This window comes from Molossus molossus, unplaced genomic scaffold (genome assembly GCF_014108415.1).
Source record: "Molossus molossus isolate mMolMol1 unplaced genomic scaffold, mMolMol1.p scaffold_m16_p_8, whole genome shotgun sequence".
Taxonomy (NCBI): domain Eukaryota; kingdom Metazoa; phylum Chordata; class Mammalia; order Chiroptera; family Molossidae; genus Molossus; species Molossus molossus.
Window position 1 is genome coordinate 69,160,294 of NW_023425402.1, and position 24,251 is coordinate 69,184,544.

At 35.6% G+C, this 24,251-nt stretch overlaps 2 protein-coding genes and 1 long non-coding RNA gene across 5 annotated transcripts in view; 1 reads left to right on the forward strand and 2 right to left on the reverse strand.

The window, feature by feature from the left end:
• LOC118621898 overlaps positions 1 to 718 on the reverse strand; it is a 5,201-nt gene extending 4,483 nt beyond the window's left edge. Inside the window, exon 1 of one of the 2 annotated variants that reach the window (XR_004957826.1) lies at positions 476 to 718. This is a non-coding gene — a long non-coding RNA (uncharacterized LOC118621898). The remainder of the gene's footprint in view (positions 1 to 475) is intronic. The other variant, XR_004957827.1, reaches the window with a different exon arrangement.
• The window catches only part of CCN6 (cellular communication network factor 6), an 18,280-nt gene extending 15,902 nt beyond the window's left edge, over positions 1 to 2,378 (forward strand). Inside the window, exons 5-6 of one of the 2 annotated variants that reach the window (XM_036248343.1) lie at positions 447 to 755; positions 2,327 to 2,378. In XM_036248343.1, the coding sequence (XP_036104236.1) occupies positions 447 to 728 (282 nt within the window). In that variant the 3' untranslated portion in view covers positions 729 to 755; positions 2,327 to 2,378. Of the gene's footprint in view, positions 1 to 446; positions 790 to 2,326 lie in introns of those variants that run through there. The other variant, XM_036248342.1, reaches the window with a different exon arrangement.
• Positions 1,672 to 19,213, reverse strand: TUBE1 (tubulin epsilon 1). The gene is made up of 12 exons (XM_036248341.1): positions 19,139 to 19,213; positions 18,965 to 19,038; positions 18,308 to 18,360; positions 15,580 to 15,637; positions 11,570 to 11,685; positions 9,901 to 10,022; positions 6,968 to 7,155; positions 6,573 to 6,748; positions 5,387 to 5,527; positions 3,620 to 3,760; positions 2,784 to 2,958; positions 1,672 to 2,477 (listed from the first exon to the last, which is right to left on the reverse strand). Exons 1-12 carry the CDS (start codon positions 19,161 to 19,163, stop codon positions 2,319 to 2,321), a joined length of 1,428 nt encoding a protein of 475 aa, XP_036104234.1. The 5' UTR covers positions 19,164 to 19,213; the 3' UTR covers positions 1,672 to 2,318.
• Positions 19,214 to 24,251: the final 5,038 nt, after the last annotated feature.

The following is a 24,251-nucleotide window of genomic DNA, read 5'->3' on the forward strand; positions in this document are numbered from 1 at the left end:
CAAAACCCTTCTCATCCCCAAATTATTCACTATTAGAAGTTAATAACTCAATTTTAAAGGGATTAAGATGTTTATTCACGTATTCATCCACTCAAAATGGTCTGAGTTGTGTAAGCGAATTTGCTAATTATAAGTAAACAAACATTTAATAATACATGGCTCTTGATAGTAAATGAAACAGATGTTCATTTATTGTGGAAGTAGGTAAAAGGCAGATAGCAAAAATTATTGGGGAGTGATTCCTGTAACATGATGGAGTAAGAACAGGGAGGACAGCCTGGCAAGTGTGGCTCAGTGGTCGGAGTGTCGGCCTGCGGACCAGAGAGTCCCGGGTTTGGTTCCCACTAGGGGCATGTACCGAAAAAATTGTTCTGTTTAGTATCACTTCTCTAAACTATTATAATCAAATGTAAAGAATGGCTTCTTAATGTTATGTATCTTTTTAGATCCCCAAAGGAAAAACGTGTCAACCTACCTTTCAACTCTTCAAAGCTGAAAAATTCGTCTTTTCTGGATGTTCAAGCACTCAGAGTTATAAACCCACTTTCTGTGGAATATGTTTGGATAAGAGATGCTGTGTTCCTAATAAGTCTAAAATGATTACCATTCAATTTGATTGCCCAGGTGAAGGGTCATTTAAATGGAAGATGCTGTGGATCACATCTTGTGTATGTCAGAGAAACTGCAGAGATCCAGGAGATATATTTTCTGAACTCAAGATTCTATAAAGCCAAGCACATGGGGGACAACTTAAGGTTAGTCAATCATGTCATTACATCAGAAAGTTAGCATGGTTTTAAAAAGGTGGTAAAACTACCTTACTGGTTTAAAATAGTAAGAATGCCTAGCTATTCTCAGATGACTATATTTAAGGCATTAGATTTTAAAATGGTTCTCCTACAAATATATGTAAATTTTGAAAACCTTAAAATTGAACCTTTACTTTAAAATGTATCTTGCAATTATATATACACAGATACTTTGTTACACCTACATTTTCCATATATAATGGAAAAACGACAGAATTTATAAGGAAACAGTTTATTCTATAAAATAATCTGGAATACTTTGCTGAAGATGTGTAAAAAGCATTTTAAAACTTTATTTGCACTTTGATAATGCAGCCTAGATTTCATTTAGATGGTAATCATTATAGAGTGAGCGAGATTCTAGATTAATTCTTAAATAGGAATAAGGTTAAACTGTAAACATATTTATAATTTCCACTGCCCTATCCTGACTAAGATTTCTTTGGGAAGGAGAAGATGGAATTTCACTGGCTGCTGTTGACCATTGTAATTTAAAGTTTTATACCAAATACCACAAAAACCAAAATTTCCAAGATAAAGACCAAGAGCAGTATCCTCACTCTGAAAATGAAAGGAACTTAAAAAATGTAACACTAAAGAAAGTACACAACAAATTATGTCAGTCTGAATATAATTTGTTCTTAAAAATTATTTCCTGAAATGATAAATCCACATATGGATTTGAAATATAAATTATAATTAAAGATAAATAAATGTTAAAGATTATAACTGGAGATGATAGTAACTAGAACACGTTCAACTAGACTATGACAGCCATTTACTGTAAAGTTTAGATGACAGCAAGCTTTATAATGTCTGTAAAAATGGTGACAAGCAAAAACAATAACAAGTAGCAATGTTTAAAAATATGGACTTTTATTATTACAAAATCAATTAGTTTGATAAAAAAGCATTATACTTAAAAATAATTTAATACAAATACATATTAAAATAAATGTAAATTGTGAGTCTTTTGAATGCAAACAAGGTTATCAAAAGAAGGAACAAAACTTCATCAGTTGTAATAAAACCTATCCCTGAAGTCAGTGAACATTCCACTAACTTCAGAAATATTTATACTGTGGTCTTCAACACCCTGTACTTATTTTTAAAGAATCAGAGGAATTTAAACAATATTAAAACATCAATTATAAGTAAATATAAAAATATAGCTGTATAAAATTTTTATTGAAGACTTGATTCTCATTGTATAAATGCCTAAATATGAGTATAAACCAAGCAAAATGCTGAAGAACTCTATTCTCTCACTTTTAGAAAAAGGGAATTTTCTGAAGAAAATGTTTGAAGTTAAGGTACTAGGACTTGACTAATTTCACATACTGGTATTATCAACATGGTGATTTAATGGAACTACTCTTTCAAACAAAAATATTTCCTATATGAGAAACACAAACTGGGCTTTCTGAATCACAAAAATTCTGAAGCAGAAAAGTAAGATGACAAAGAACAATGTGAAGTTCAGAAAAGTAAAAGCATTTTGGGTTCTGTTTACACAGCCACGCTCAGTCGAGGTAAGTCTTCCACAGGCATGCTTTGTGTGGCGTCCAGCTGGCTGTATTCCTGTATGAGTGCTGACAATGAAGACACGGCTTCTGTGAAACAGCTGTCCTCCATCCCTTCAATTTGCAGATAGTGATGAAGATGAGCCTGTAAATTAAAAAATGGAATAATGTTAACTATTTGCAAGAAATACAATACATGCAACTATAATGTAAACATTCTTTATTATAATGATAGTGCACTCAGCTTTACAAGAGGAATGAGAACTCAAATCTGATGAACTCATGAGATGTCTCATTGAGTAGCCCGAGGAAGCCTCTGTCCTTAAGTTATAATCAGTATAATGAATACAGCAGACAGGACCACCCTGATTTGTAATTGTATAATTCTTGGGAATACATCTTAAATAGCCAAAATAAACACACGCAGTTACCAAGGTTTACTGATAATTACCTTTTTCTTGTAAAGCCTCATGAATCTTTCTCTCAGTTCCATGAAGGTAGGCTTCACACATGTGTTATTTGCTAAAGCTAGCAATGAATGGGAATGGCCCACAGGAGGTACTGAACACAGGCTGGTCTTCCAGCCTTCTTGATTCCAGGAGACAAAGCGGAGAGAAGGTTTTAATCTGAGATACAAAAACTCAGGGTAAGAATTAAGGTACTAAAAATTTCTGCCATAATAAAAAGCCCACATTAGTTAAACTAGGACATTACTGCATTACTGATAGTACCATTAGTTTATAATGTAAGTTATCTATTTTTTACTATTAGGAGTATGGTGGTACAGTCTGACAGGGAACTAAGGGACATTTAGTAAAAGGACATTAGATTAGATGTAATGGTGATTAAAAAAGCTAAAAACACATTCCTTAACATTAAAAATCTAGAAATGAAAATAAATGAAAGTATTATAATTTTCTTTACTTTGTAATTCAAGAGAGTATTTTTTCTAAAAATAGAATTGATAGAAGTTAATAACTAAGTAGTAAAACATATTAGAAGTAGTGTAGTGTGGCAGTGATGGTAATAAACATAAGTTAAATTTTCTGAACACTTTCAGGAAATAAAACATATACCATTTAGTACTTGTAAATAGCAACTCTGTTCTACTAATTTTATTTTATATTTGAGGACAATAAGGCTCAGCGAGGCTAAGTAGCTTGCTCAAGGTCACACTTTACTTAAATGGCAATGCTAAAATTTGAAGAGAGAATATCCTAACTACCGTGCTACACTGTCACAAGCAGTACACATAACAAATTATCTTGAAAAAGTATACAATCAAACCTTTCAATATTTCTGCGAAGATCTGAAATCTGGACATTTCCTCTAACCATGAGGGCACAGGCGAGGTAGAGACTATGTTTGGGGTTGGCCCGAATTAGCTGGTGATCTTTACTAAAGGCATCTGAAAACATTTGATCCAACCTAGAACAATGAGAGTCACTGTTTACACAAAATATTACATCTTTCTTCTATGTATAACTATAAAATGAAAAGATAGTCATCTATATAGGTAAATAAATTTTAAACACAAATATTTTCTAAATGTCCACTCTAATTTTCTCAAAGCAACCTTTATGGAATACAAGAACAGAAGAAATCTTTTTTTTTTTTTTTTAGAATAAAAAACTTCTGCAACATATTGGTGGTTTTAGGTAACTACAAAATGTTAACTATCATTAGTGGGCTCTATGAAGTACTGATTTCAGAAGCTTGTGTCATTATTACTTATTTCATTATACTCATCATAGTATCAGAACTATAAAAACTAATGAAAAGCCTACAACTTTAAGAGAAAATTACTTTGTCACTGTAAAATATATCATAAATTAGTTAGGGATAATCAAGAGGAAACTACCAAAGAACAATGTCAGGCTCTCCTATAAAAGATGAAATGCTATAGTAGTGGTTCCTGAAAAGGGAGACTTAAGTGAAGTAAGTCTTTTAACTTCATTCTTTAATCCTTTAAAGAGGGAAAGATAAGGGTGACTGACAAAGTTTATATCTAACAGTACACAGCCTTATAGGCCCTTAATCTGTTCCCACTTAATTCAATACAAATATAATTAGGTTCCTTAGCTAACTCTAGCCAGGGCTATGTGTGCTGAATCTGCAGAAAGGCTGGGAAGAGCTACAGAAATCACACTATGCTGCCTATTCATTCAACAGATATTTACTAAATGCCTACTATGTGCCAGGCATGATTCTAAGTGCAAGAGACCCAGCAGTGAACACCAACAAAAACTTCCCACTCTAATGGAGCCTATATTCTATCCTGATTATCCTACATCAAAAAGGATAGAGGACTCCCTTAGGAGACGGTGAGCGTTGGGGGATTCATGACTCCTCTGCTACTATACTCAAAATTTTGGTGGGCCTGTGCTTTCCGGAATTTTTATGGAGTCAAGGAAACCCAGAAAAGGTTAAGAATTGCTAAACAAGTGGTCAAACTCATTCTTTACTTATCCTTTGCCACTAAATATAAAAACTAGTAAGCAAGTATTTATAATTGTTGGGACACTTACCTTTATTTACATCAGAAATATGAAATTTCAAAAAACGTCCAGACTCATGTGCTCATTGTTTTCATTTGATAAAAATGAACTAGGCACAGAACTAACATTTATTATTTAATATACCCAATAGGCGTTTGAGGTAGGTGCCAACTCTCATTTTTACAGATGAGAAAAACTAAAAGAGAAGTAGGAGCAAATTTGCTACCTAGTGAGAGAATTAGGATTCAGACTTCAAAGTATGTCAAACTTCAAAGCCCTTAATTCTTATACCTTGATTCATTTTCATAAACTTAAAAATTTAGTTATTAGATTTGATTTCAAATAGTTCAATATTGATAGTTTTTAAACAATGACTTCTAAATAAAGAAGCATTCATATAATGGAAAAATGGCTGTCATTAAGTGTATTTTATATACTTCTCACAAAGAAAATGATATAAAGAAATAGTTACTATATAATTTTTTTCTTAAATTTTTTTTTTTTTAAAAGGTAATGCAAGTTCTCAAGAAATTGGAATAAAGTTACTTCAGCTTACCTTCGAGGAGGAATGTTAACATCTGCCAGTGTATACAGAGGTGTTAGGCTTGACATCAGATAATGCAGTTGAGGAAAAGGAACTAAATTCATGATGATTTCATTAAGGTCCATATTAAGGGATCCTTCAAACCTAGCAGAACTAAAACATTAACATAAAGCATGAGAAAAAATTTTAATTTTAAAATTATATGCTTTAAATGTAGCTTGATTTATTCAGCAGGGATTTTATTACATCCTTTCATCCTGTTCTTCATAGAGGATATACACTCTTTTTCCCTCTGTATTAGTAAAATTTAGTATCATAAACATGAGATATATAAAGATAATTAAAATATAACATAAAATCGATAACAATTCTTATTTCTGGCTTATCTGAAGTGTAACCAACACATTATTATTAGAGCTGCTTATTACATATATAAAAATATCTTTTTTTTTTTTTTGTTCAGGTAGAGTGGGAGGGAGAGAGAGGAACAGAGAGAGAGAGAGAGAAACATCGATGCGAAAGGAACACATTGAGTGGCTGCCACCCGCACAACCGACCAGGGCTGGGGACAAACTGCAACCGAGGTACGCGCCCTTAGCGGGAACCGAATTGGGTCTCTCGGGACCGCAGGCCGACGCTCTAACCGCTGAGCCAAACCGGCCAGGGCATAAAAATATCTTAAAACAGAGTTAAGATGGAGTCAAACAGATATAGATCAATAATTATTTATTTATCCTATAAGCTTTATTAAATTCCACTGCTTAATAAGCTCTATAATTTGAAATATAATAATGCCAAAGCAACCTTTTAGATCAAAGTCAAGGAAATATTTTCAATCAGCTAATGAGAAATTTATAGATTAGCTGGTTTTAAAGATTAAGACATTCTATAGCAAAAAAAATATTTACTTTTGTATCCCCAAGTGTTTCTCAAGTATACTATCACAAAACCTTTTATTATTTTAACACCTATTAATATTCCATGAAATAGACCTGGGGAAATGCTCCTTTGGAATTATAGAAATTAAAATTCTGGTATATTACTCCAAGATTTGAAACTACTAGAAAAATATAATAAAAACAAAATAAGCTCCGACAAAGTAGATAGAATAACTAAAAAAAAAAATTATTACAAACATCAGTAGAAGTACCATGAAATTTTTAAACTGTCCTTATGTATATACCACCCTTAGGATTACCTTGTTAGGTTGAGTAGCAAATTTGCCACGATGTTGTTCATTGCATCAAAGGGCTTTTCCTGTCGCTTTTTAAAAGTCCCAGCATTTGAAGTAACCAGACTCTTCGGCTTTACAGCTGTACCCAACTTTCCAGAATTCACCACGAGGTCAATTTTGCTAATGATGTCAAATAAAGACTTTTAAGAGAGAAATATTGGGAGAGAAGCTATTAAAAAGAGTGGACATAGATGACATTCTATCAGGAAAGAAAGAAGAGAAAAACAACTTAAACTTATTTTTTCTCTTAACTGGGAAGGCTGAAAAGTAAAGAATGTTTCATATAAACATATAAGCATAACACAGGAATGACTGTATTTACATGCAATATGTCCATAAATTACACTGTCATTTCTTACTTGGTTGTCAATGGGCAACACACAGTCTGCATGCTCGTTAAGTTCCTTCATTGCCAAGATGCTATTATATGGTGAAGTAATGACATCATCTTCAGCAGAAGGATAAATCGAAGTCACAAATCTGTATACTTCTGGGAATTCATCCGCAAGCACCTTTAAAAGAAATGTGCCAAGTCCAGATCCTGTTCCTGAGGATTAAATTTCAAAAAGAAAACACAGATGGTTCAGAATATAATTGTGAGAAACTTGGAATTTTATGTTTTTTTTGTAGAAATATATATTAAGAACTTTTAATTGCAACTTATTCTTGTGATTACATATTAGCTCATTTAATTTCAGATAAAGAAATGAAGACAACATGAGTATTGAGGCTTAAAGTTCTGAATTCAATCTGGCTCTTACTATGAGGTCGGGGGGGCTTTCTATAGTTCACTCTTTTTCACATTTAAGTTACATCTGTATGATTGATGTCAAAAGAACTGACTGAAGGATAAAAAATTCAATTGAGACAGCATTCAGTCTACACTTGATATTAAGGAACTTAAAAAAATGAAATTATCTTAACATCTTTGGCTCAGCTGGTTATACTGCTGTCTCCATATGCCAAGGTTAATCCTTGGTCAGGGCACAGACAAGAATCAATCAATGAAGGCATAAATAAGTGGAACAACAAATCGATGTCTGTCTGTCTGTCTCTCCCCTCTCCCTCTCTTTCTCTAAAAAGCTATTAAAATTAATTTTTTAAAAAGGCGACGATGTTAAAAATACTAGATGAAAGTGAGGGAGATTTCTTTTTTGTTAATCTTTAGTGAGAAGGACTTTCCAATCATTATACAAAACCAAAGCTATTAAAGACAAAAGTTTTTATTCCATGAAAAATAAAGAAAACTTCTATACATATATAAAAAACCCATAAACTAATAAGAAGGCAAACTAAGAAAAAAAATCTTCAACACAAATGATGGAGAACTAAATTTCTTTAATAAAGTGGTCTCACAAATCAACAACCAAAAAAATAAGAATGCACTAGAAAAATGGGCTAAGTATATAAATATTTAATTCAAAATAAACCAAGTGAAAAAAAGGATATGAAAATGCTCAACCTATCTTCTAATTAAAGAAATCCAATTTAAAACAATTGAATTTTGAACATATATTTATGTCTCATAATATTCAGTGTTGGTGATAGTGTTGGGGATAAACTTTTACAAATTGTTGCTAATAATATGAGTTGGTGCAATAATGTAAGAAGATATTTAGTAATCAATCAAAATTTACAATGTACATGTTCTCTGGTCTCACTGTCCTTTCTAGGAATACTGCCTACAGCCATAGTAGCACAGGTGAAGAGAGATGTGTGTACCAGATGTTCACTGGGGATTGATTGTTTATAATAACTAAACACCGTAAACAATGTAACATCCATCACTAAGGATTGACTTTAAAAATTATTGCCTATTTACACAATTGAAATCTATGAGACAACTGATTATATAAAAACATTTGGGAAAAATATAAAGTGGAAAAATTACAGAATAATATGTATTGATTGCTATGATCTTGCTTATGCACACACATGCACACGCACACACACACACACACACACACTTTTAATAGGCAGAGAAAATGTCTGGAAGGATGACATTGGCAAACTTAATTACCTGTGAGGAGAGACTGGGGATTAAATGTGGGAAAGGAGACTTTAATTTTTAACTTTCAGTATTGTTTAAATTATTTTTGTTCTTTTCAGTGAATTATGAATTACAATCTGAGATTTTGAGTAATAAAGGGATTAAAAGGCACCATAATGAACTATAAAGGAAACTGTTTTTTAAAAAACTTACTCCAAGTTGCATGTTAATTATACCAGTAGAAAGAAAATTTGTTTAATTATTATGATGGTCTTTTACAGGCACGGTTACACAGCAATTATGACTTTTATTTTAAAATGCTATCACACTGAACAATAAATATGTATAAAAATCTGCTGAATATAACTCTTAATCTCAAATTGGAGAAAAAAATGTAGCAAATTTTCTTTTAAAATTGGCTAATACTATTATGAAATTAACAGGTTATGATCTGTTTCTATTTCTTGGAACAGGGAAGCAAAATACTTCACTTGCAAGGTACAGGCTCCCCTGGGGAAAGAGAGCAATGCAGACTATTTATTCTAGGTCAGGGTGATTAATTACCACTCAAGAAATGATTAAAGGAGCTGATTAAAATGATTTCTTTTACTTATTTCTCTTATTGAACACAACAAAGGTTTGAAGGTGATTAGAGAAAGGATTCTAATATAGTGTGTGTGTGTGTGTGTGTATCTCACCTGAGGATATGTTTGATTTTAGAAAGGTAGGGAGAGAGGAAGTGAGGGAGAGAGGGAGAGAAACATTGATCGGTTGTCCCCCTTCCATGACCTGACCAAGATTGAACCCGAAACCTAGGCATGTGTCCTGACTGGGAATCAAAACCACAACCTTTTGGTATATAGGATGACACTTCAATCAACTGAGCAATCTGGCTGAGGTAGATTCTGATATTCTTTTATAAGCATACCTATGAACATGAAAATACTTAACTCTAGCTAGTACAAGGGACTGCACACAAGCAAACTCTTAGGAGCAAGTCAGCATTCCCTAAAAGCTCATATATACTGAAATGTAGCTAGGAATATTGTAGAAGAAACTAAAGGTAGAAGAAAAAAATTTCAGATTCCATTCCATTGACTCTTAAAAGGATTTATTTATTTTTAAATGGTAATAGTGATACACTTTGATAAACAGTTAAGATAAAAAGCAGTTATGTACATACATAGTACTCTTAATAGTACTATTTTATGAAGCATAGAACTGAAAACAAGACTAATGTTTGCAAATGAATTCCCACTTACACTTTCACATTGTTATAGGCAAATGAATGAATAACTTTACCTCCTCCCATGGAATGTATTATAAAAAAACACTGCAAACAATCACAGTGCTCTGCCGACTTTCTGAGTTTCTCTAAAATCTGTTCTTGATAAAGACTGCCAAAAACTTTGTGCCCCACAGCCCTGAAAAAAAAGAATATAGATTAAAAAAAATTCCTTGCATTTATTATTTCAAGATTTCTGATCTAAATGAAAAAATTATAAAAAAATTGAAAAAGTATTTTTACTGTCTTAAGTAAATCCTATCCCTGTTTCTTATCAACAATACACCTCAGACACTAGGTAGAAAATTTAGTAAATAATATATATGTAGATATATAGATATATATATTCCTCAGTATCCTGTTAAGATAGATCATTATCAATAGATATTAAACTATGGTATTCTAAATTTATCTTTTCTTATGTTTTTCTTAAAGTATAATTACAACAAAACAAGATTTCAAGTAAACTCTAATTGCAGTGAATTTTATATATTCAAAAGCAGAATGTGGTGAAATGGAAAGACAAAAAAGTTTAAACTATTTTGGTTTAAAATATGAGAAAAACATTAGTCACATAATGCTATTAGATGAAACAACATAGTACAAACATATTCATGGGGATCTGTAAGGCTTTTTACCTGTCCAAGTTTGCAAGTTCACTATGATGAATTAAAAAGTAATCATGATTTCCCCAGAACACGCAGTCAGATACAACTCAAAAGTTACAGAATAAGTTATTCAACAATTAAAGTCAGTTGGGTGGTCAGGTGTATTCACTTATTTAGTGATTGGGTCTCCCAAAATCACTCTCCCAGAATACAAAATTCAAATTCATGCTTTATTAAAATTATACATCACTACATATCACATTATGAACCTGAGGGATTGACTGCAAATAATTAAAATAACAAGTATTATTAGATTTGCAAACAGAGAAGAGCTACTTAATTTTTTTAAAGTAAATTTAAAAAATTTTTTTAACTGATATTTAGAGAGAGAGGAAGGGGGAGAGAGCGAGAGAAAGAAAGAAAGAAACATTGATGTGAGAGGGAAACATCAACTGGCTGCTTCCTGCATGCCCACTACTGGGTATTGAGCCAGTGACCCAGGTACATACCCTAACTGGGGCAACCTTTTGATGCACAGGTTGACATCCAACCAACTGAGCCACACTGGCCAAGGCTCAGTGTAAGTTGTTAAATGATCACTGTTGGAGCTTTTTCCCCACTAAGGAGAAGCAACCATTATAATTTAAAGGCTAAACAGAGCCTCAGGCTGAACTTAAATGCTGGGACACTGGTCTGGCTTACATCTCTGTATCAATTCTATTAAATCTGAAGAACTTGATAGAGTAAAATAACATAGGTAAGAGAACAGTTTAAAAAAATACTTAAAACTTTTGTCACTATTTAGTATTATGCAAGAATCAATTTACAAGAAATTTAGTAAATCAATTTTTCATGATTCATTTTTTTCTTAGAAAACATGAGAAAGAACTAGGGTATCTGTGGCTTCTAAGAATTATGAAACACCATCATTTATCAAAGATGATGGCTGAAAGCCCTAGAGCTAGATATGGCAGCAGGACCTATTTGATTTCCTGTCAGCAGGACCTATTTGAATGAAGAAAAGATTGCTCATATTTTTCAGATGACATTTCCACTTTCATGTTCAGCATATTCTCACCAATTATTCCCTGAGCCAGAAATATCAGTGATGAGCTGCTTGCTATCAAATACATCTCTCAAAGGTCCCTGCAGAATTTCATTTACTACCCCTTCCTCCATGTCAATCAAGACAGCCTGAGAAAGAAATAAAATGGAATTAACGTTTCTTTAGTCATTCTGTAAGTAAAAATAATTTATGAGCTAAAAGTTACATTGTTCTTTTTATAACTTAAGCTTAACCAAATCTTTATTTAATCTTTATGTAGACTCTGATATAAGAATTAAAAAATAATTCACTCTGCTTAAAAGGTGGACTCCAATAAAAAATGGATTCTAAACTCTTAACCTACTTCAAATTACCAAGTGGGGGGGGGGAAGGGATTAAATAATCCTGTCAATTGATTTTCCAACTATTCTTTTATTCATGTGTCCATGTCACCATAAATTTCTTGAGAGCAAGGTCTCAGAAATCTAGACGGCAACCTCAACCACAGAAAATTCTCAGCACAGGGTACATTAATGCATTTGCTCACTAGAAGCAACCATGCTGCTCTTTGTGAATCACAGCCAAAAAAATGTCCAATTCAAGCCAGTAGACTTACTATTACGTACAAAGCCAAAGCACTAGATAGATATCAAAGATGACAACAGGGTCCCTCCACCAAGTAACTCACAATCTAATTCATTACCACAAACTTTACTGACATAGGAGATAATCTCTATTATTAACACCAGAATATGCCCTGGCCAGTTTTGCTCAACGGTTAGAGCATCGGCCTGTGGATCAGAGAGTCCTGGGTTTGGTTCCCGCTAAGGGCACGTACCTCGGTTGCAGTTTGTCCCCAGTTGGGGTCATGTGGGTGGCAACCCCTTGATGTGTCTCTTTCACGTCAATGTTTCTCTCTCTCTCTTCCCCCCTCTCTCCCTCCTGCTCTATCTGAAGATAGTCAATGATTGGTTGCAGCTTCCCTCCATAGCACTTTTTTTCAAACAGTATTTGAAAAAACTGCGATAGAGTGAAGCCGCGAAAGTCTAAGTGCCAAGTGGCAAGGGACGACTGTATAAATAAAGAATCCTACTTTGGGGATATTCATTTATCACGGCAGAGTCTGGAAATGATTAACCGTGATAAATGAGGGCTGACTGTAAATGCAAAAATGTCCTCGGGTGAGGATTAAAAAAAAAAAAAAAGAACACCAGAATATAAAACATAAAATTAACTATGGAAAGAAACAGAGAAGACTAGAAGCAAAATGTAAGCAGGGTTAACTTGGCAGCAGGATTATATACCCCCACTGTCTTATGTTTGATTGCCGTATTTTCTATAGTGAGGGAAAAGAGTGGAAAAGTTAAATAGAGCAAAGCTGAAAAAAAAATTCTGAAATAACCTTAGGGTACAGTATAAAGTTATTAATCCATTCAGTGTCACAAGAAAGTGCTTGTTTTATGGGGTTAAGTTCTTGTGACCATGTAATGTTAAGCACTTACTACATATGCCACTGTTCTAAGTGTTTATATGTATCATCCCATTTAAGCCTCTCAACCCTGTATGTAGGTACTGCAATTATCCCTACTTTACACATTGAGGAAACTGAGGCCTGGTAAGTTACATAACCTGGCTATGATCATCCAGCTAGTAAGTGGTAGAGCTGAGATTCAAACCTGGCTAGCCTGGGTGCAGAATACTGACTCTTAACTCCCGAACTATATGCTCCTACCATCTTATTGAAGGGAGACAGTCAAGTTTGATGTTTATAGACAACTGACCCCAGTGGAGTTACAATTTGTGAATTCAGTTGTTTATGTTGTTAAAATGAACTATGCTATTATAAGCTGGCAATTAAAACAGTATTACACAGTATATTAGAAACATATTTTAACGTATAATAGCATGATCCAGTGTTATATGCAGTATTATACACAGTATTATAGCAGTATATTAGAAAGAGTAAAGCCCTGGCCAGTGCAGTTCAGTTGGTGAGTCCCATGCATTGAGAAGTCAATGGTTTGATTCCCAGTCAGGGCGCATGCCCAGGTTGCAGGCTCGATCCCCAGTAGGGCATGTGCAGGAGGCAGCTGACAGATGTTTTTCTCCTTCTCCCCCTCTCTCTAAAACAAAACAAAAATCTCCCCAAAAAACCATTAAAAAAAAGACTATAAAATTATGTTTACAAATGTGTTCCTTTACATACAGCAACAAATATACATATATTCTACATAGACAAGACCATACAGAATTATTTACTAGTAATTTTAGGGATTTTTAAGAATATGCAATTTTTACTACCTACTGGTCTTGTTTCAAAATAGATTTATTGAAATGATTTGTAGAACATTAAACTTTTTTTTGGTTTGAAGAAAAACCATTTAGTTACTGTCTCCAAAATGGTGAATCAGATTAAACATGTTTAAATTGTATTCTCCGTTTCCCTGCAATATGGCGAAAGCAGCAGCAAGCAGAAAACTGACATTTGAGCACCTCCCTCAGGTCAGTTTTGATAGCACTGTCAGTCACTTGGCATTAGAACCTTGACACGGTGTATAACTCTTCCAATTTCTCCTTAGTCACATCAGGCCTTTGATTTGTTTTTTCTCTTGGAAATTAATTGAAATTAGAAGAAATTATTCTGGGTTCCTCACATACCAACATCTGGTATCACAACTGTTTCAGGATTTGATGTTCATTATCTTCTTCCAGAGCCACCTGGTGATAGCTTTCTGGCCTTTGAGCTTTCCCTTAATTGTAATATAGAATTTACAAATTTCTGAGTATTTGTCTATTAACTTCTGATACCAGACACAGTAGAGGGATTCAACCACAGAATTATCCTAGTAGCTTAGACTCTTAGTGATCAAAGCCATATAATACCAAGACTCCTAAGGAGAAATGAGAGTACTTTCTAAGGCATATCAAATGCTACAGAAACACAGATTTATTCTTTTCCAGTAGTGTTTCCTTCATCTTGCCTACTGATACAGTGGTGGAAAAGAGCTCAAATTGGGAGTGGTCTAGGAAATGTCAACATTTCTTTTTCTATGTGTAAGATTTGGATTGGGACATGAGCAATGTCTATGGCATGGAGTATATCAAGTGTTAATCAATTATCCTAATGGCCTACAAGCACATGGTTGCTATTCTAAATTCTGTTTTCTAAGGATATCGAAGATCAGATACAAAATGGTTCCCAGGTACCACAACACTATTGCTCTTCACTCTTTCGGCCAGTACTCCAGGTCTGATCCTTATCATCTCAATCACTCCCACAGCATCTACACTGCCATTTTTTGTTAAAGTCAAAGGTTACTGATCAATTGGAGAAAGCATTTTGTTGCAGACAATCACAGAAGAGAAGTGTTGTTGAAATGGCATTACGACTAATATGGGCTACTACCTCAGAATATTTTTGTTCAGGTCTTACATGGTTATGGTACTTATTCACTATAATGTGACTGAACCCATTTTTTTGTAAAAGGAATAAATCTTCCATTATCTTCAAATGACAAATTAAATTGCATTAGTATGTATTTCAGGCTTAGAGTTAAGAAAGATCCTATCACTTATCTAGATGTGTATTTCCCTTGAAAGATTCAGGAAAAAAATGGCAAATATGCAGTGTTTTTTACTTTAAGCACAAAATATTCCCCCTAGTTTCAGATAGACACAAATGTCTGTTTAATTACATTTATATTAAATATGGCTTAGTAAATAGTTTTTTAATTTGAAAAGTTAAATTTAAATTGTCATGATAGTTACAGAGTATAGTTATTTTATTATTTTGTTCTTTTAAATATGTTTTGTTGATTTGAGAGAGAGAGGGGGAGAGAGAGAGAGAAATACTAGTTGGCTGCCTCCCGAATGCTCCCTACTGGGGATGGAGCCCACAACCTGGGCATGTGCCCCAACCGGAAATCTAACTGGCAACCTCTTAGTGCATGGGACAATGCTCAACCGAGCCACACTAGCCAGGGAAGAAATATAGTTATTTTAAAAACACATGAGATATAAGAATCCATGTGTATATATCTTACCCGTGCTTTTAAAGAACAAATTTTCCCCTTGGAAATACTGCCACCATCACCAACCACTCTGAAAGATAAAAAATAATTTAAAAAATCATAAGCTCTTCCATGGCTATTGGTGCTGTCAGGTAATAAAGTGAACTTGCATTTATATAATAAAGCTACTTACAAGCCAGGTGAGACAGACACAAAAGATAACAAAGGAGCCACCATTCCTAATCTTCTCCATTGTCTACCTCCCATTAGGCTAAAAGAGTGAGGTACTTATTTCCCTGGCTTTCTTTGTAGTGAGTGCTGGCCATGTAATCCAGTTCTGGCTAATGAGATAAGAGAGAGGTTATTTTGGGAAGCTTTTCTGATAAAAGGAACCAGATGCAGTTGGTGCCAATTCTTGTTTTCCTACCTTGAACATGAATGTGGATGTGATTCCATTTCACAGTTATGAAGTAATAAACCTGAAGACAACAAGTCAACACACTAAGGATAATGAAATGATAGACAGTATCTTTGGTCTTTAAGGTACTACTCTGAAACTAGAACATCCAATTTCCTGATTTATTTGTATCTGAGACTACTGGATACCTTTATTGCTTAAGCCATCATCAATGAGGTTTCCTATTATAGCTATCTATACACATATCAACAAATGTACTAGTTATATACCATTGACTATCTAAGGGTGTTCCTAGAATTTCATGTTGAACAGTTATCAAAGTAAATAATCTAGGACCAAACAGTGAATGAGTCAACATAGTTTACAAAAGAAAGAATATATGAGGGGAAAATAATTGAGCAGAAAATGCTATAGGTTAAAGGTTGGTAAACTGCAGTGCTCTGACCAAATCTGAGCAGCTACTTGTTCTCTTGGTTTTATTGGAACACAACCACACTCGTTTGTTTATGTGCTACCTGCATTCACACTGTAATGACAGAGTTGAATAGATGTGACACAGACCATATAAGGTCTGCAAAACCTAAAATATTTACTATCTGGTCCTTTACAGAAAAGGTTTGCCAATCCCTGATATAGGTAAATTCCTATCATGCTGTTAAAAAGGTATGATCATCTCCTCAAATAGATAGTATATGAAGAAGTTGTCTTGTTTTCAAAAAATTTTTTTATCCTCACTGGAGGACATTTTTCCATTTTTTTGTTCAGATAGAGTGGGAGGGAGAGAGAAAGACAGAAACATTGACGTGAAAGGGACACTTGGAGTGGTGGCCACCCGCACGACCCAACCAGGGCCGGGAACAAACTGCAACCGAAGTACGTGCCCTTAGCGGGGACTGAACCCGGGTCTCTCTGGACTGCAGGCCAACGCTCTAACTGCTAAACCAAACCGGCTAGGGCCAAAATAATTTTTTTATACTAACTTATGGAACAGATGCTACATGTGTTGATAGGACATGGGAAGAACAAGATGCCAAGCCCCTTCTCCCCAAACCTGATACTGGGGAAATAAGAATGCGCTCAGGTTAAATTATTAAACTGATTACAGTATAGTTATGTGAAGTCACCTTATTAAGAGGGAATAGCTCCCAGGCTGAGTCTCAACTATGTAATACCCAATGAAAAGACTGGCCATCAAGAATAGAGGAAATGGGAGTAGAAATTTAGTTAGAAGTACCTAAAAGAAAGTATTACAAAGGCAAATTTGAGTCAACTTTGAGTCTCTTAATTGTATTTAGGGGAAAGGATGTTCTAGTTTACAAACAAGACAGAATCTAGTCTATGTGATAGATAGATCCATATAATGAAGATAAATGACACCAGCCATTAGGGTAAGCTACTGAACGTCTCTTGGTCTGATTCTATGGTCACCAAGCAACCTTCTATTACTTAGCTTTTCAGGTAGATTTCCTATAGAAGACAATGTATTTTTGAAGGGAAATGAGTGTCTAGTCTTCTTGAGTTATAGTTTCTACAGTCAACTGACAAAATGACTTTTTGCTTTTAGTTTTCAAGGTGTCAACAAGGTCTCTGAGTTTGCAAGCCTAAGTGTCAGACTGAAATCCACCAAGAAGTAAAGACTATTTAGTCTTCCCCAAGAGATAACAGCCTCAAACACCTAACCAACTAATTCAAATTAGAACTGGAATTTTTATTGAATAAGATTAAAACTGGATTTTAAGTATGTATTTTTCAATTCAAGCCCACCACAGTTTAGCTTGAATTGTTTTGAAAATGCATGAACTGAATAATTTAACATTAAAAGCTTATAGAAAAACCTTGAATGTCAAATTACTCTTTCAAATAAAAGATTACTTGATTATATATACCCTTTATTAAATAAACAAAGGTAATCTGACAATTGCTTTTCTCCCTTTCAGCACAGTCTATTCATAGAGCAAGTATTCCTGACCACAAATAACAGAAATTTAAACAATATATTTTCTTTCAAAAGTCAGCCGTTATTGGATGCATCAACAAGATACCCTAAGAGCATTTTCAGCATTCCTTTAAGGGGAACTTTACAGGTCAAGTTAAAAGAAGGTATATTAAAGGTTCTTTTTATTTAGTTTTAAAAGAAAACCCGTTGTCCTACTCTGAAGAATAAGAGAATATTAATTACATGAGAATAGTGAAAAATATGCTTCTAATGAGAAAAACAAACCAAAAAGCCAGGCAACTTCTTTACAGTTAACGGTTTTTATTGTCCTTTGAAGAATTCTCTTCCAATCTGTTGACATGAAAAGTAATCATTATGCTATGTGACAGACTTTACTCTCATCTTACCTGGTATCCACATTTCTAAAGAAGCTGCTTATTGCCTCATCATAAATTCCTTTCTAAAAAGAGAAAAAACATACACAGCACTTGGTTAAGTTTTGCCTTTTCCCCAAATGAAGTCCTTTCAATTTAATAGTCCCCAAATACTGTAATAGCTGGTATGTGGCTATGATAAGAAAAAGTAAATCATCACAAAATGCTTCGATTGAGTCCTCCAATCTGGGGAAGGGCCAATGCCCTGAGACCTATGGGTAAGTTCAAGGAAGGGTGCTCAAGTCTCCACAGGCCTGTAGAGTCAAATGAGAGCTTTCTCTGAATTCTTGGTGGTCATTTAAAAAGCCGACTGGTTAAATCAAGGAATGAACTACTACACGTGACCTATTTTACAAAATATTTTCACATATGCTATCTTATTGGTCTTCACAAGAATCCTGATAAAGATGAGACCCTGAGAAGGAGGGGAAACTTAAGACCAAGGTCTATGGCCAGTTTCGTTTGATCCATTATGTCTAACGCCAATTTACGTTTAAAAACGTAAATCTCTACTGACAAGATCCCGTACAACGTATATCGGCCAGAGAACGGCTCAGGGGAGCACACCCTGCTCCCCGGTCGGAAGGGCCTGGTGACAGGTGAGGGCCCCCCGGGGGGCGGGGCCGGTACCTGGTTGACCGCGGCGTGCTCCCTCAGCGCCAAGTCCCAGAAGCAGCAGCCGACCTGGTTTCCGCACTGGCCCACTGCGATCAGGGGGAGGAAGGAAAGGGAACAGACATTAGGCGGCTGACAAGGCCCTGGGCTCCGTGCCGACAGGGTTCTCCTGCCCCCGGAACAGCTTACCCTGCACGACCACCGACTGGGTCATGCTGCAGCGCGGCCCGCCCAGGGCCCTCCGGAGCCCGCGCCTGCTTTCTACTCCCCCGCCCACTGACCGCTCCGAGGGGCGGGGCGACCGTAAGTCACGCTGCCGCCGTAAGTCGCTGCCGTCGCTACGCTCTTTCTAGGTTCTGGCTAAGAGTTTCCGTCAAAAGGCTGCCAAGTGCGCCTGCGTCTCACTGTTACCATGGCGACTGTGCCTCGGAACCTCAGATCCTAGCTGCCTGGTCAACATCTTTTAGCTTCGGCAACACCCAAGGCCAGGGTAACTGGCGGGTAATTAGGCTTTGGAGTGGGATTTTAAGCCTTGTGTCGTTAGACTGTTAGTGGGCCCTCCTTAGAGGTGTAGTCTTCGTTCACAGCCTCAACACCTGGGCGATGGGTCAAATTCCGTTTATTCGGATTCCTCGGGACGCTGCGTTAGTGTCTCTATCCAACAAGCCCTTTGTTGTCATAGAAAACGAAGAATGTCGATGAGCACAAAGAAACCTCAGAGCCACTGGCGTGGCAAGGTGCAACGGAAGCGAGGTGGTCCTGCACTTGGACAAAATGGCCTTGAGTCACCCAACGGGTTGTGGAAGCCGTTTGCTTGCACCCTGAACTGCTAGGCCCTCTGGAGGATTCAAAAGAAATTAAGACATAGATCCCCAATTTCCAGAAACGTACAGTCTAGTAGAAGATACACACGAAATGCTCAAGTTATTGTGAGTTAAAATATTGTGTAATGCTGACTGTAAGTGCAATAGGATTCAGTGGCCGGGTAAATTGAAGGCTGATGGAAGAAATGAAATTAAAACTAGGCATCTGATTATGTACAGTGTTTAGATGGGAGAAAGGAGGAAAAGGTTGAAAATCAGGCATACCTTAAAATTACCAACTCCTTAAAATTGTCAAACATTGAATATTTTAAACCCTTATTGATCACCTTAGACCAGATTTTAATGAACAACTCAAGCACTTTGTAAATGAAATTATTATTTTTCACAAGAGTTCGGAGGAGTAAAGGAGAAACATCTGTAACAAAAATGAATTAATTAAAAAAAATAGTTTTGGGGAGCTACAAAATTCTAGGAAGATGTCTCCATTAAAAAAAGTTAAATTATATGTGCAATTAATGTGCGGTAATAGGAACACCTGATTCTTCCACCCAGACAAATAGTAGTTTTTATTACTTTTTTCTGATAGTGGTAAGTTTGAAGTTGCAGTGGGTGGTTCACTGTGCTGAGGCTTTTCCACATTTTCATTTGGATGTTTTTCATCTTAGTACTTATATCTCTTGGGATTAATAGGCAACTTTTTTTTTTTTTATCCTCACCCGAGGACATTTTTTCATTTTTTGTTCAGATAGAGTGGGAGGGAGAGAGAGGAAGGGAGAGAGAGAAACATCGACGTGAAAGGGACACATCGAGTGGTTGCCACCCGCACAACCTAACCAGGGCCGGGGACAAACTGCAACCAAGCTACCTGCCCTTAGTGGGAACCGAACCCGGGTCTCTCTGAAGCGCAAGCAGAAGCTCCAACTGCTGAGCCAAACTGGTAGGGCTTAATAGGCAACTTTTAATCAATTGTTTGCGATTGCTGGATTTTACTCTTAACCACTTATTAGTGAGAATGGAGTCAGTGGTGGAGGTATAGTCTGGAATGCCCAACACTTCACTTCAGATCCTGATGTTGAAGTCCCAATGTCTGGGGCTTCCAAAATTTGCAAAGTTTGGTCTAGTTTGTAGACAATGATGTTTGTGGGTGTGCGTCAGTGAACTATGGTTCCAACTTCTCTGGTATTCTGGTCTCTACAGAGCTCTACTGTACCCCTCATGCAGTGTTTCTGTCCCAGTCATTATTCCCCAGAGGTCATACATGGGAACAAAGTTAAATTAAGAAAGTCTTAACAAATCTCATTAATAACTTCATTCTGGAGAGAATAAGACTGAGAGGCAATTCTGCTTAAGAGGCAAGGCAGAACCTTACATACCACCACTTCAGGACCTCAGTAGAAGCAGAAAATATTTTTAGATACAGTTTATATTTTCCAGGAGTCCACATTGAAGTCAGGAATGTGAGCATATCCTGGAGTTGAATACACTCCTAATTAGATGGCTTGAGACCTCATTTAAGATATTCAACATACTCTCAGAAGATCAAGCAGAACCTAAGTCATTCTGGAAAGCTACACACAGCTCTAGTGGAATTCTCTCTAATACAGTTCCTTTGATACAAACACAATGAAAAGGAAAATATAACTTATCTTTCACACTTCAGCTGTAAGTGGAAGAATAGGTTTAGGATAAGTGGAAAATAAGTCAAGGAGAATTTACTCACATTATAACAGAGTATGACAGATTGAATTATTATTCTGAATTCTTCACTCTTTCCTTCTGCACACTGTGCAGAAGGCTCCTGGTATGGTAGAGTAGGTAGAGTATACATCTTTGCCTCATTGACTCTGGGCTTGGTCATATGGCTTTCTTTGGCCAATGGAATGATGTCAGGTATGAAACTACAAGGGGTTTTACATGTGTTTTCATGCTTTGGCCTCTTAGGCTTTGCTGTTATTCCTAAGAAAAACTGCCTCAGGTGGTTGCTGTTTCCAAAATGATGAAGACATGTGGATCATATTTGAATTTGAATATCAGTTGAGATGTGGAGTCCTGTTTATCCTAGTCAAAGCTAGGTGAGGCAAATGGAGATCAGCTAACCAGGAGACTATCATAGTCTTATGAGCAAGAAAAATATTTTTGGTTGAAGCTGTGAGATTTTTGGATTATTGGAGCAGTGGTTAACTGACAAACCAAAAGAACAGATTGGGCAGAATTTCATGTTAAATATGAGCAAGAGAAAAAAAAAATCATTGAGAATTATTCAAACTACTGTAAAAAGAAGCAAGGAAAGAAGGAAGGATGGGAGGAAGGAAAGTAGCATCCAAAAGATGGATGAAATGACCAGGATAAAATCTAAGTGGGAAAAAAATTCATCACAGCCCTGGCCGGTTTGGCTCAGCTGTTAGAGCGTCGGCCTGCAGTCCTGAGAGACCCGGGTTCGGTTCCCACTAAGGGCATGTACTTCGGTTGCAGTTTGTCCCCGGCCCTGGTTGGTTGTGCGGGTGGCAGCCACTCGATGTGTTCCTTTCACATCGATGTTTCTCTCTCTCTCTCTCTCTGTTCCTCTCTCTACTTGAACAACAACAACAAAAAAAGGAAAAATGTCCTCGGGTGAGGATAAAAAAAAAAAATTCATCACATATTCTTTGTGCTTTACGGAAAATTAATAATGAATTTAATAATAAAGGGACTTAAAGATGCTAGCAATGTATTGAGGAGACAAGAGGGCTAAGTCTTGTCTGTTTTGTTTATGACTATTATCATTAGTACCTAGAACTTTGCCTGGTATTCTAGAGGTAGTCAATAAATATTTGATGAGTAAATGAACCAAAATGGAGATAAAAGAGCAAAGGAAATTAACTGAAGGCCAAAACACCTCAAAGGACTAGTGAATAATTAGAAGTATGAAGAAGCAGACTAGAGAGCTGAAATTCAAATTATTGATGTAGAGGAAAGGCTTAAAAATAAAAGCATAGTGAGGCAAAAGACAAAGATATTAAATCTCTTAGAAGACAGTATATATGAAAGAGACAGATATAGTTCAATGTAAGATTAATAAGTGCCCCTGAAATAGAGAACACAGCAAATGGAAGAAGAAATGTCCTTACAATTATATATATATATAATATATATATAATAATATACATATATAATATATATAATTATATATATAATATAATTTTATATATATATAAAATTATAGGTTAAAAGAATATACTGTATTCTATGGAAAATTTTCTATAGAACAGTCAACACTAAGGTACATATCCTGGTTAAGTTACTTGATTTTCAGAATAAAGATTTTTTTTTTAGGTATCCAGGCAAGAAACAAAGGGGCAGGGACGTGTAGGAAAAAAAACAATTAGACTTCTTTAGACTCTATAGCACATTCAGTACTGGAGGATATTGAAAAAATGTTACAAAGTTGTGAGGGAGAATAAAATGTGTTCCAAGAAAATTATACTTTTATAGCTTTTCGAGTTATCATTAAAATATTATTTTAATTTCTGGGTACTCTGCATTTTTATTCCTGCTTGCACACTGCATTTCTGAGCCTATCTCTTTTAATGAACTATAGAAATGATCCCTGAAAGTATAGACTTCTGAGCCTATCTGTTTTACATATATCTTGACAAATACAATAGCAGCAATTAAAATGTTATTAACATTCTTCCAACCTCTTCACCTAACTTTAAAGTTCATCAATAAACCATCTATCTACCTTCTAAGTTATCATAGTTTTCCAAGGGTTTTTCTAATAGGGTTGCCACTGAACAACATAGATACCTAACTATCCTTTCAGCTTCCAAGAACAATTTCCTTGTCACTTTCTGCTTAACCACTTGCTCAAGTGACTTATATTTTAGGTTTTTGTTATGGCAGTACCTAAGTCTAGACTTAAGTCTGTATGAGTCAGGATAAATTTTGATACATTGTGGTAACCACCAAACACCAAATCTCAGTGGTCTAAAACAAAAAATGTTTATTTTTTTGCACATGACATGTGTCCATTCAGAGTGTGGGATATCTGACAGCTATGTTTTATGTTATTTTTAATTTTGGCACATAAGTTACTGAGCTACCACTATTTGTTTCATTACTGGTTTTTGTGGCAGGAAGGTCTTGTATTGCATGTAATGGCTGCTGTTAATTCACTGGCCCAAACTGGTCACATGGGCTCCAAATAATTATAAAGTGGCTAGGAATTGCAATTTCTGGAAGACAGAAATCCAGAAATACTTGATGAGCATTTGCAAGTACATCACAAGCATTCTCACAAATGGCATTAGAATATCTTATCTGTGGTAGGTAGCCTCCAAGATGGCACCCAATGATCTCTGCCTCTATTTTTGTGTAATTCCCTCCCCTTGAGTCTAGGCTGGACCTAGTGATCTCTTTGTAATACATAGAGCCCAAACACAGCCCCATAGCTACCCTGATTAGAGAAACAGGGTTGAGAATTTGGGGGGAATAAGGCA

Excerpts from the sequence above, each read along its gene's own strand:
- TUBE1 (XM_036248341.1), bottom strand. The coding sequence starts at position 19,163 with ATGACCCAGTCGGTGGTCGTGCAGG. Across the intron at positions 5,528-6,572 it reads TTGCTACTCAACCTAACAAG|TTCTGCTAGGTTTGAAGGAT; the intron begins GTAATCCTAAGG and ends TTAATGTTTTAG. Across the intron at positions 2,959-3,619 it reads CTTCGCAGAAATATTGAAAG|ATTAAAACCTTCTCTCCGCT; the intron begins GTTTGATTGTAT and ends TTTGTATCTCAG.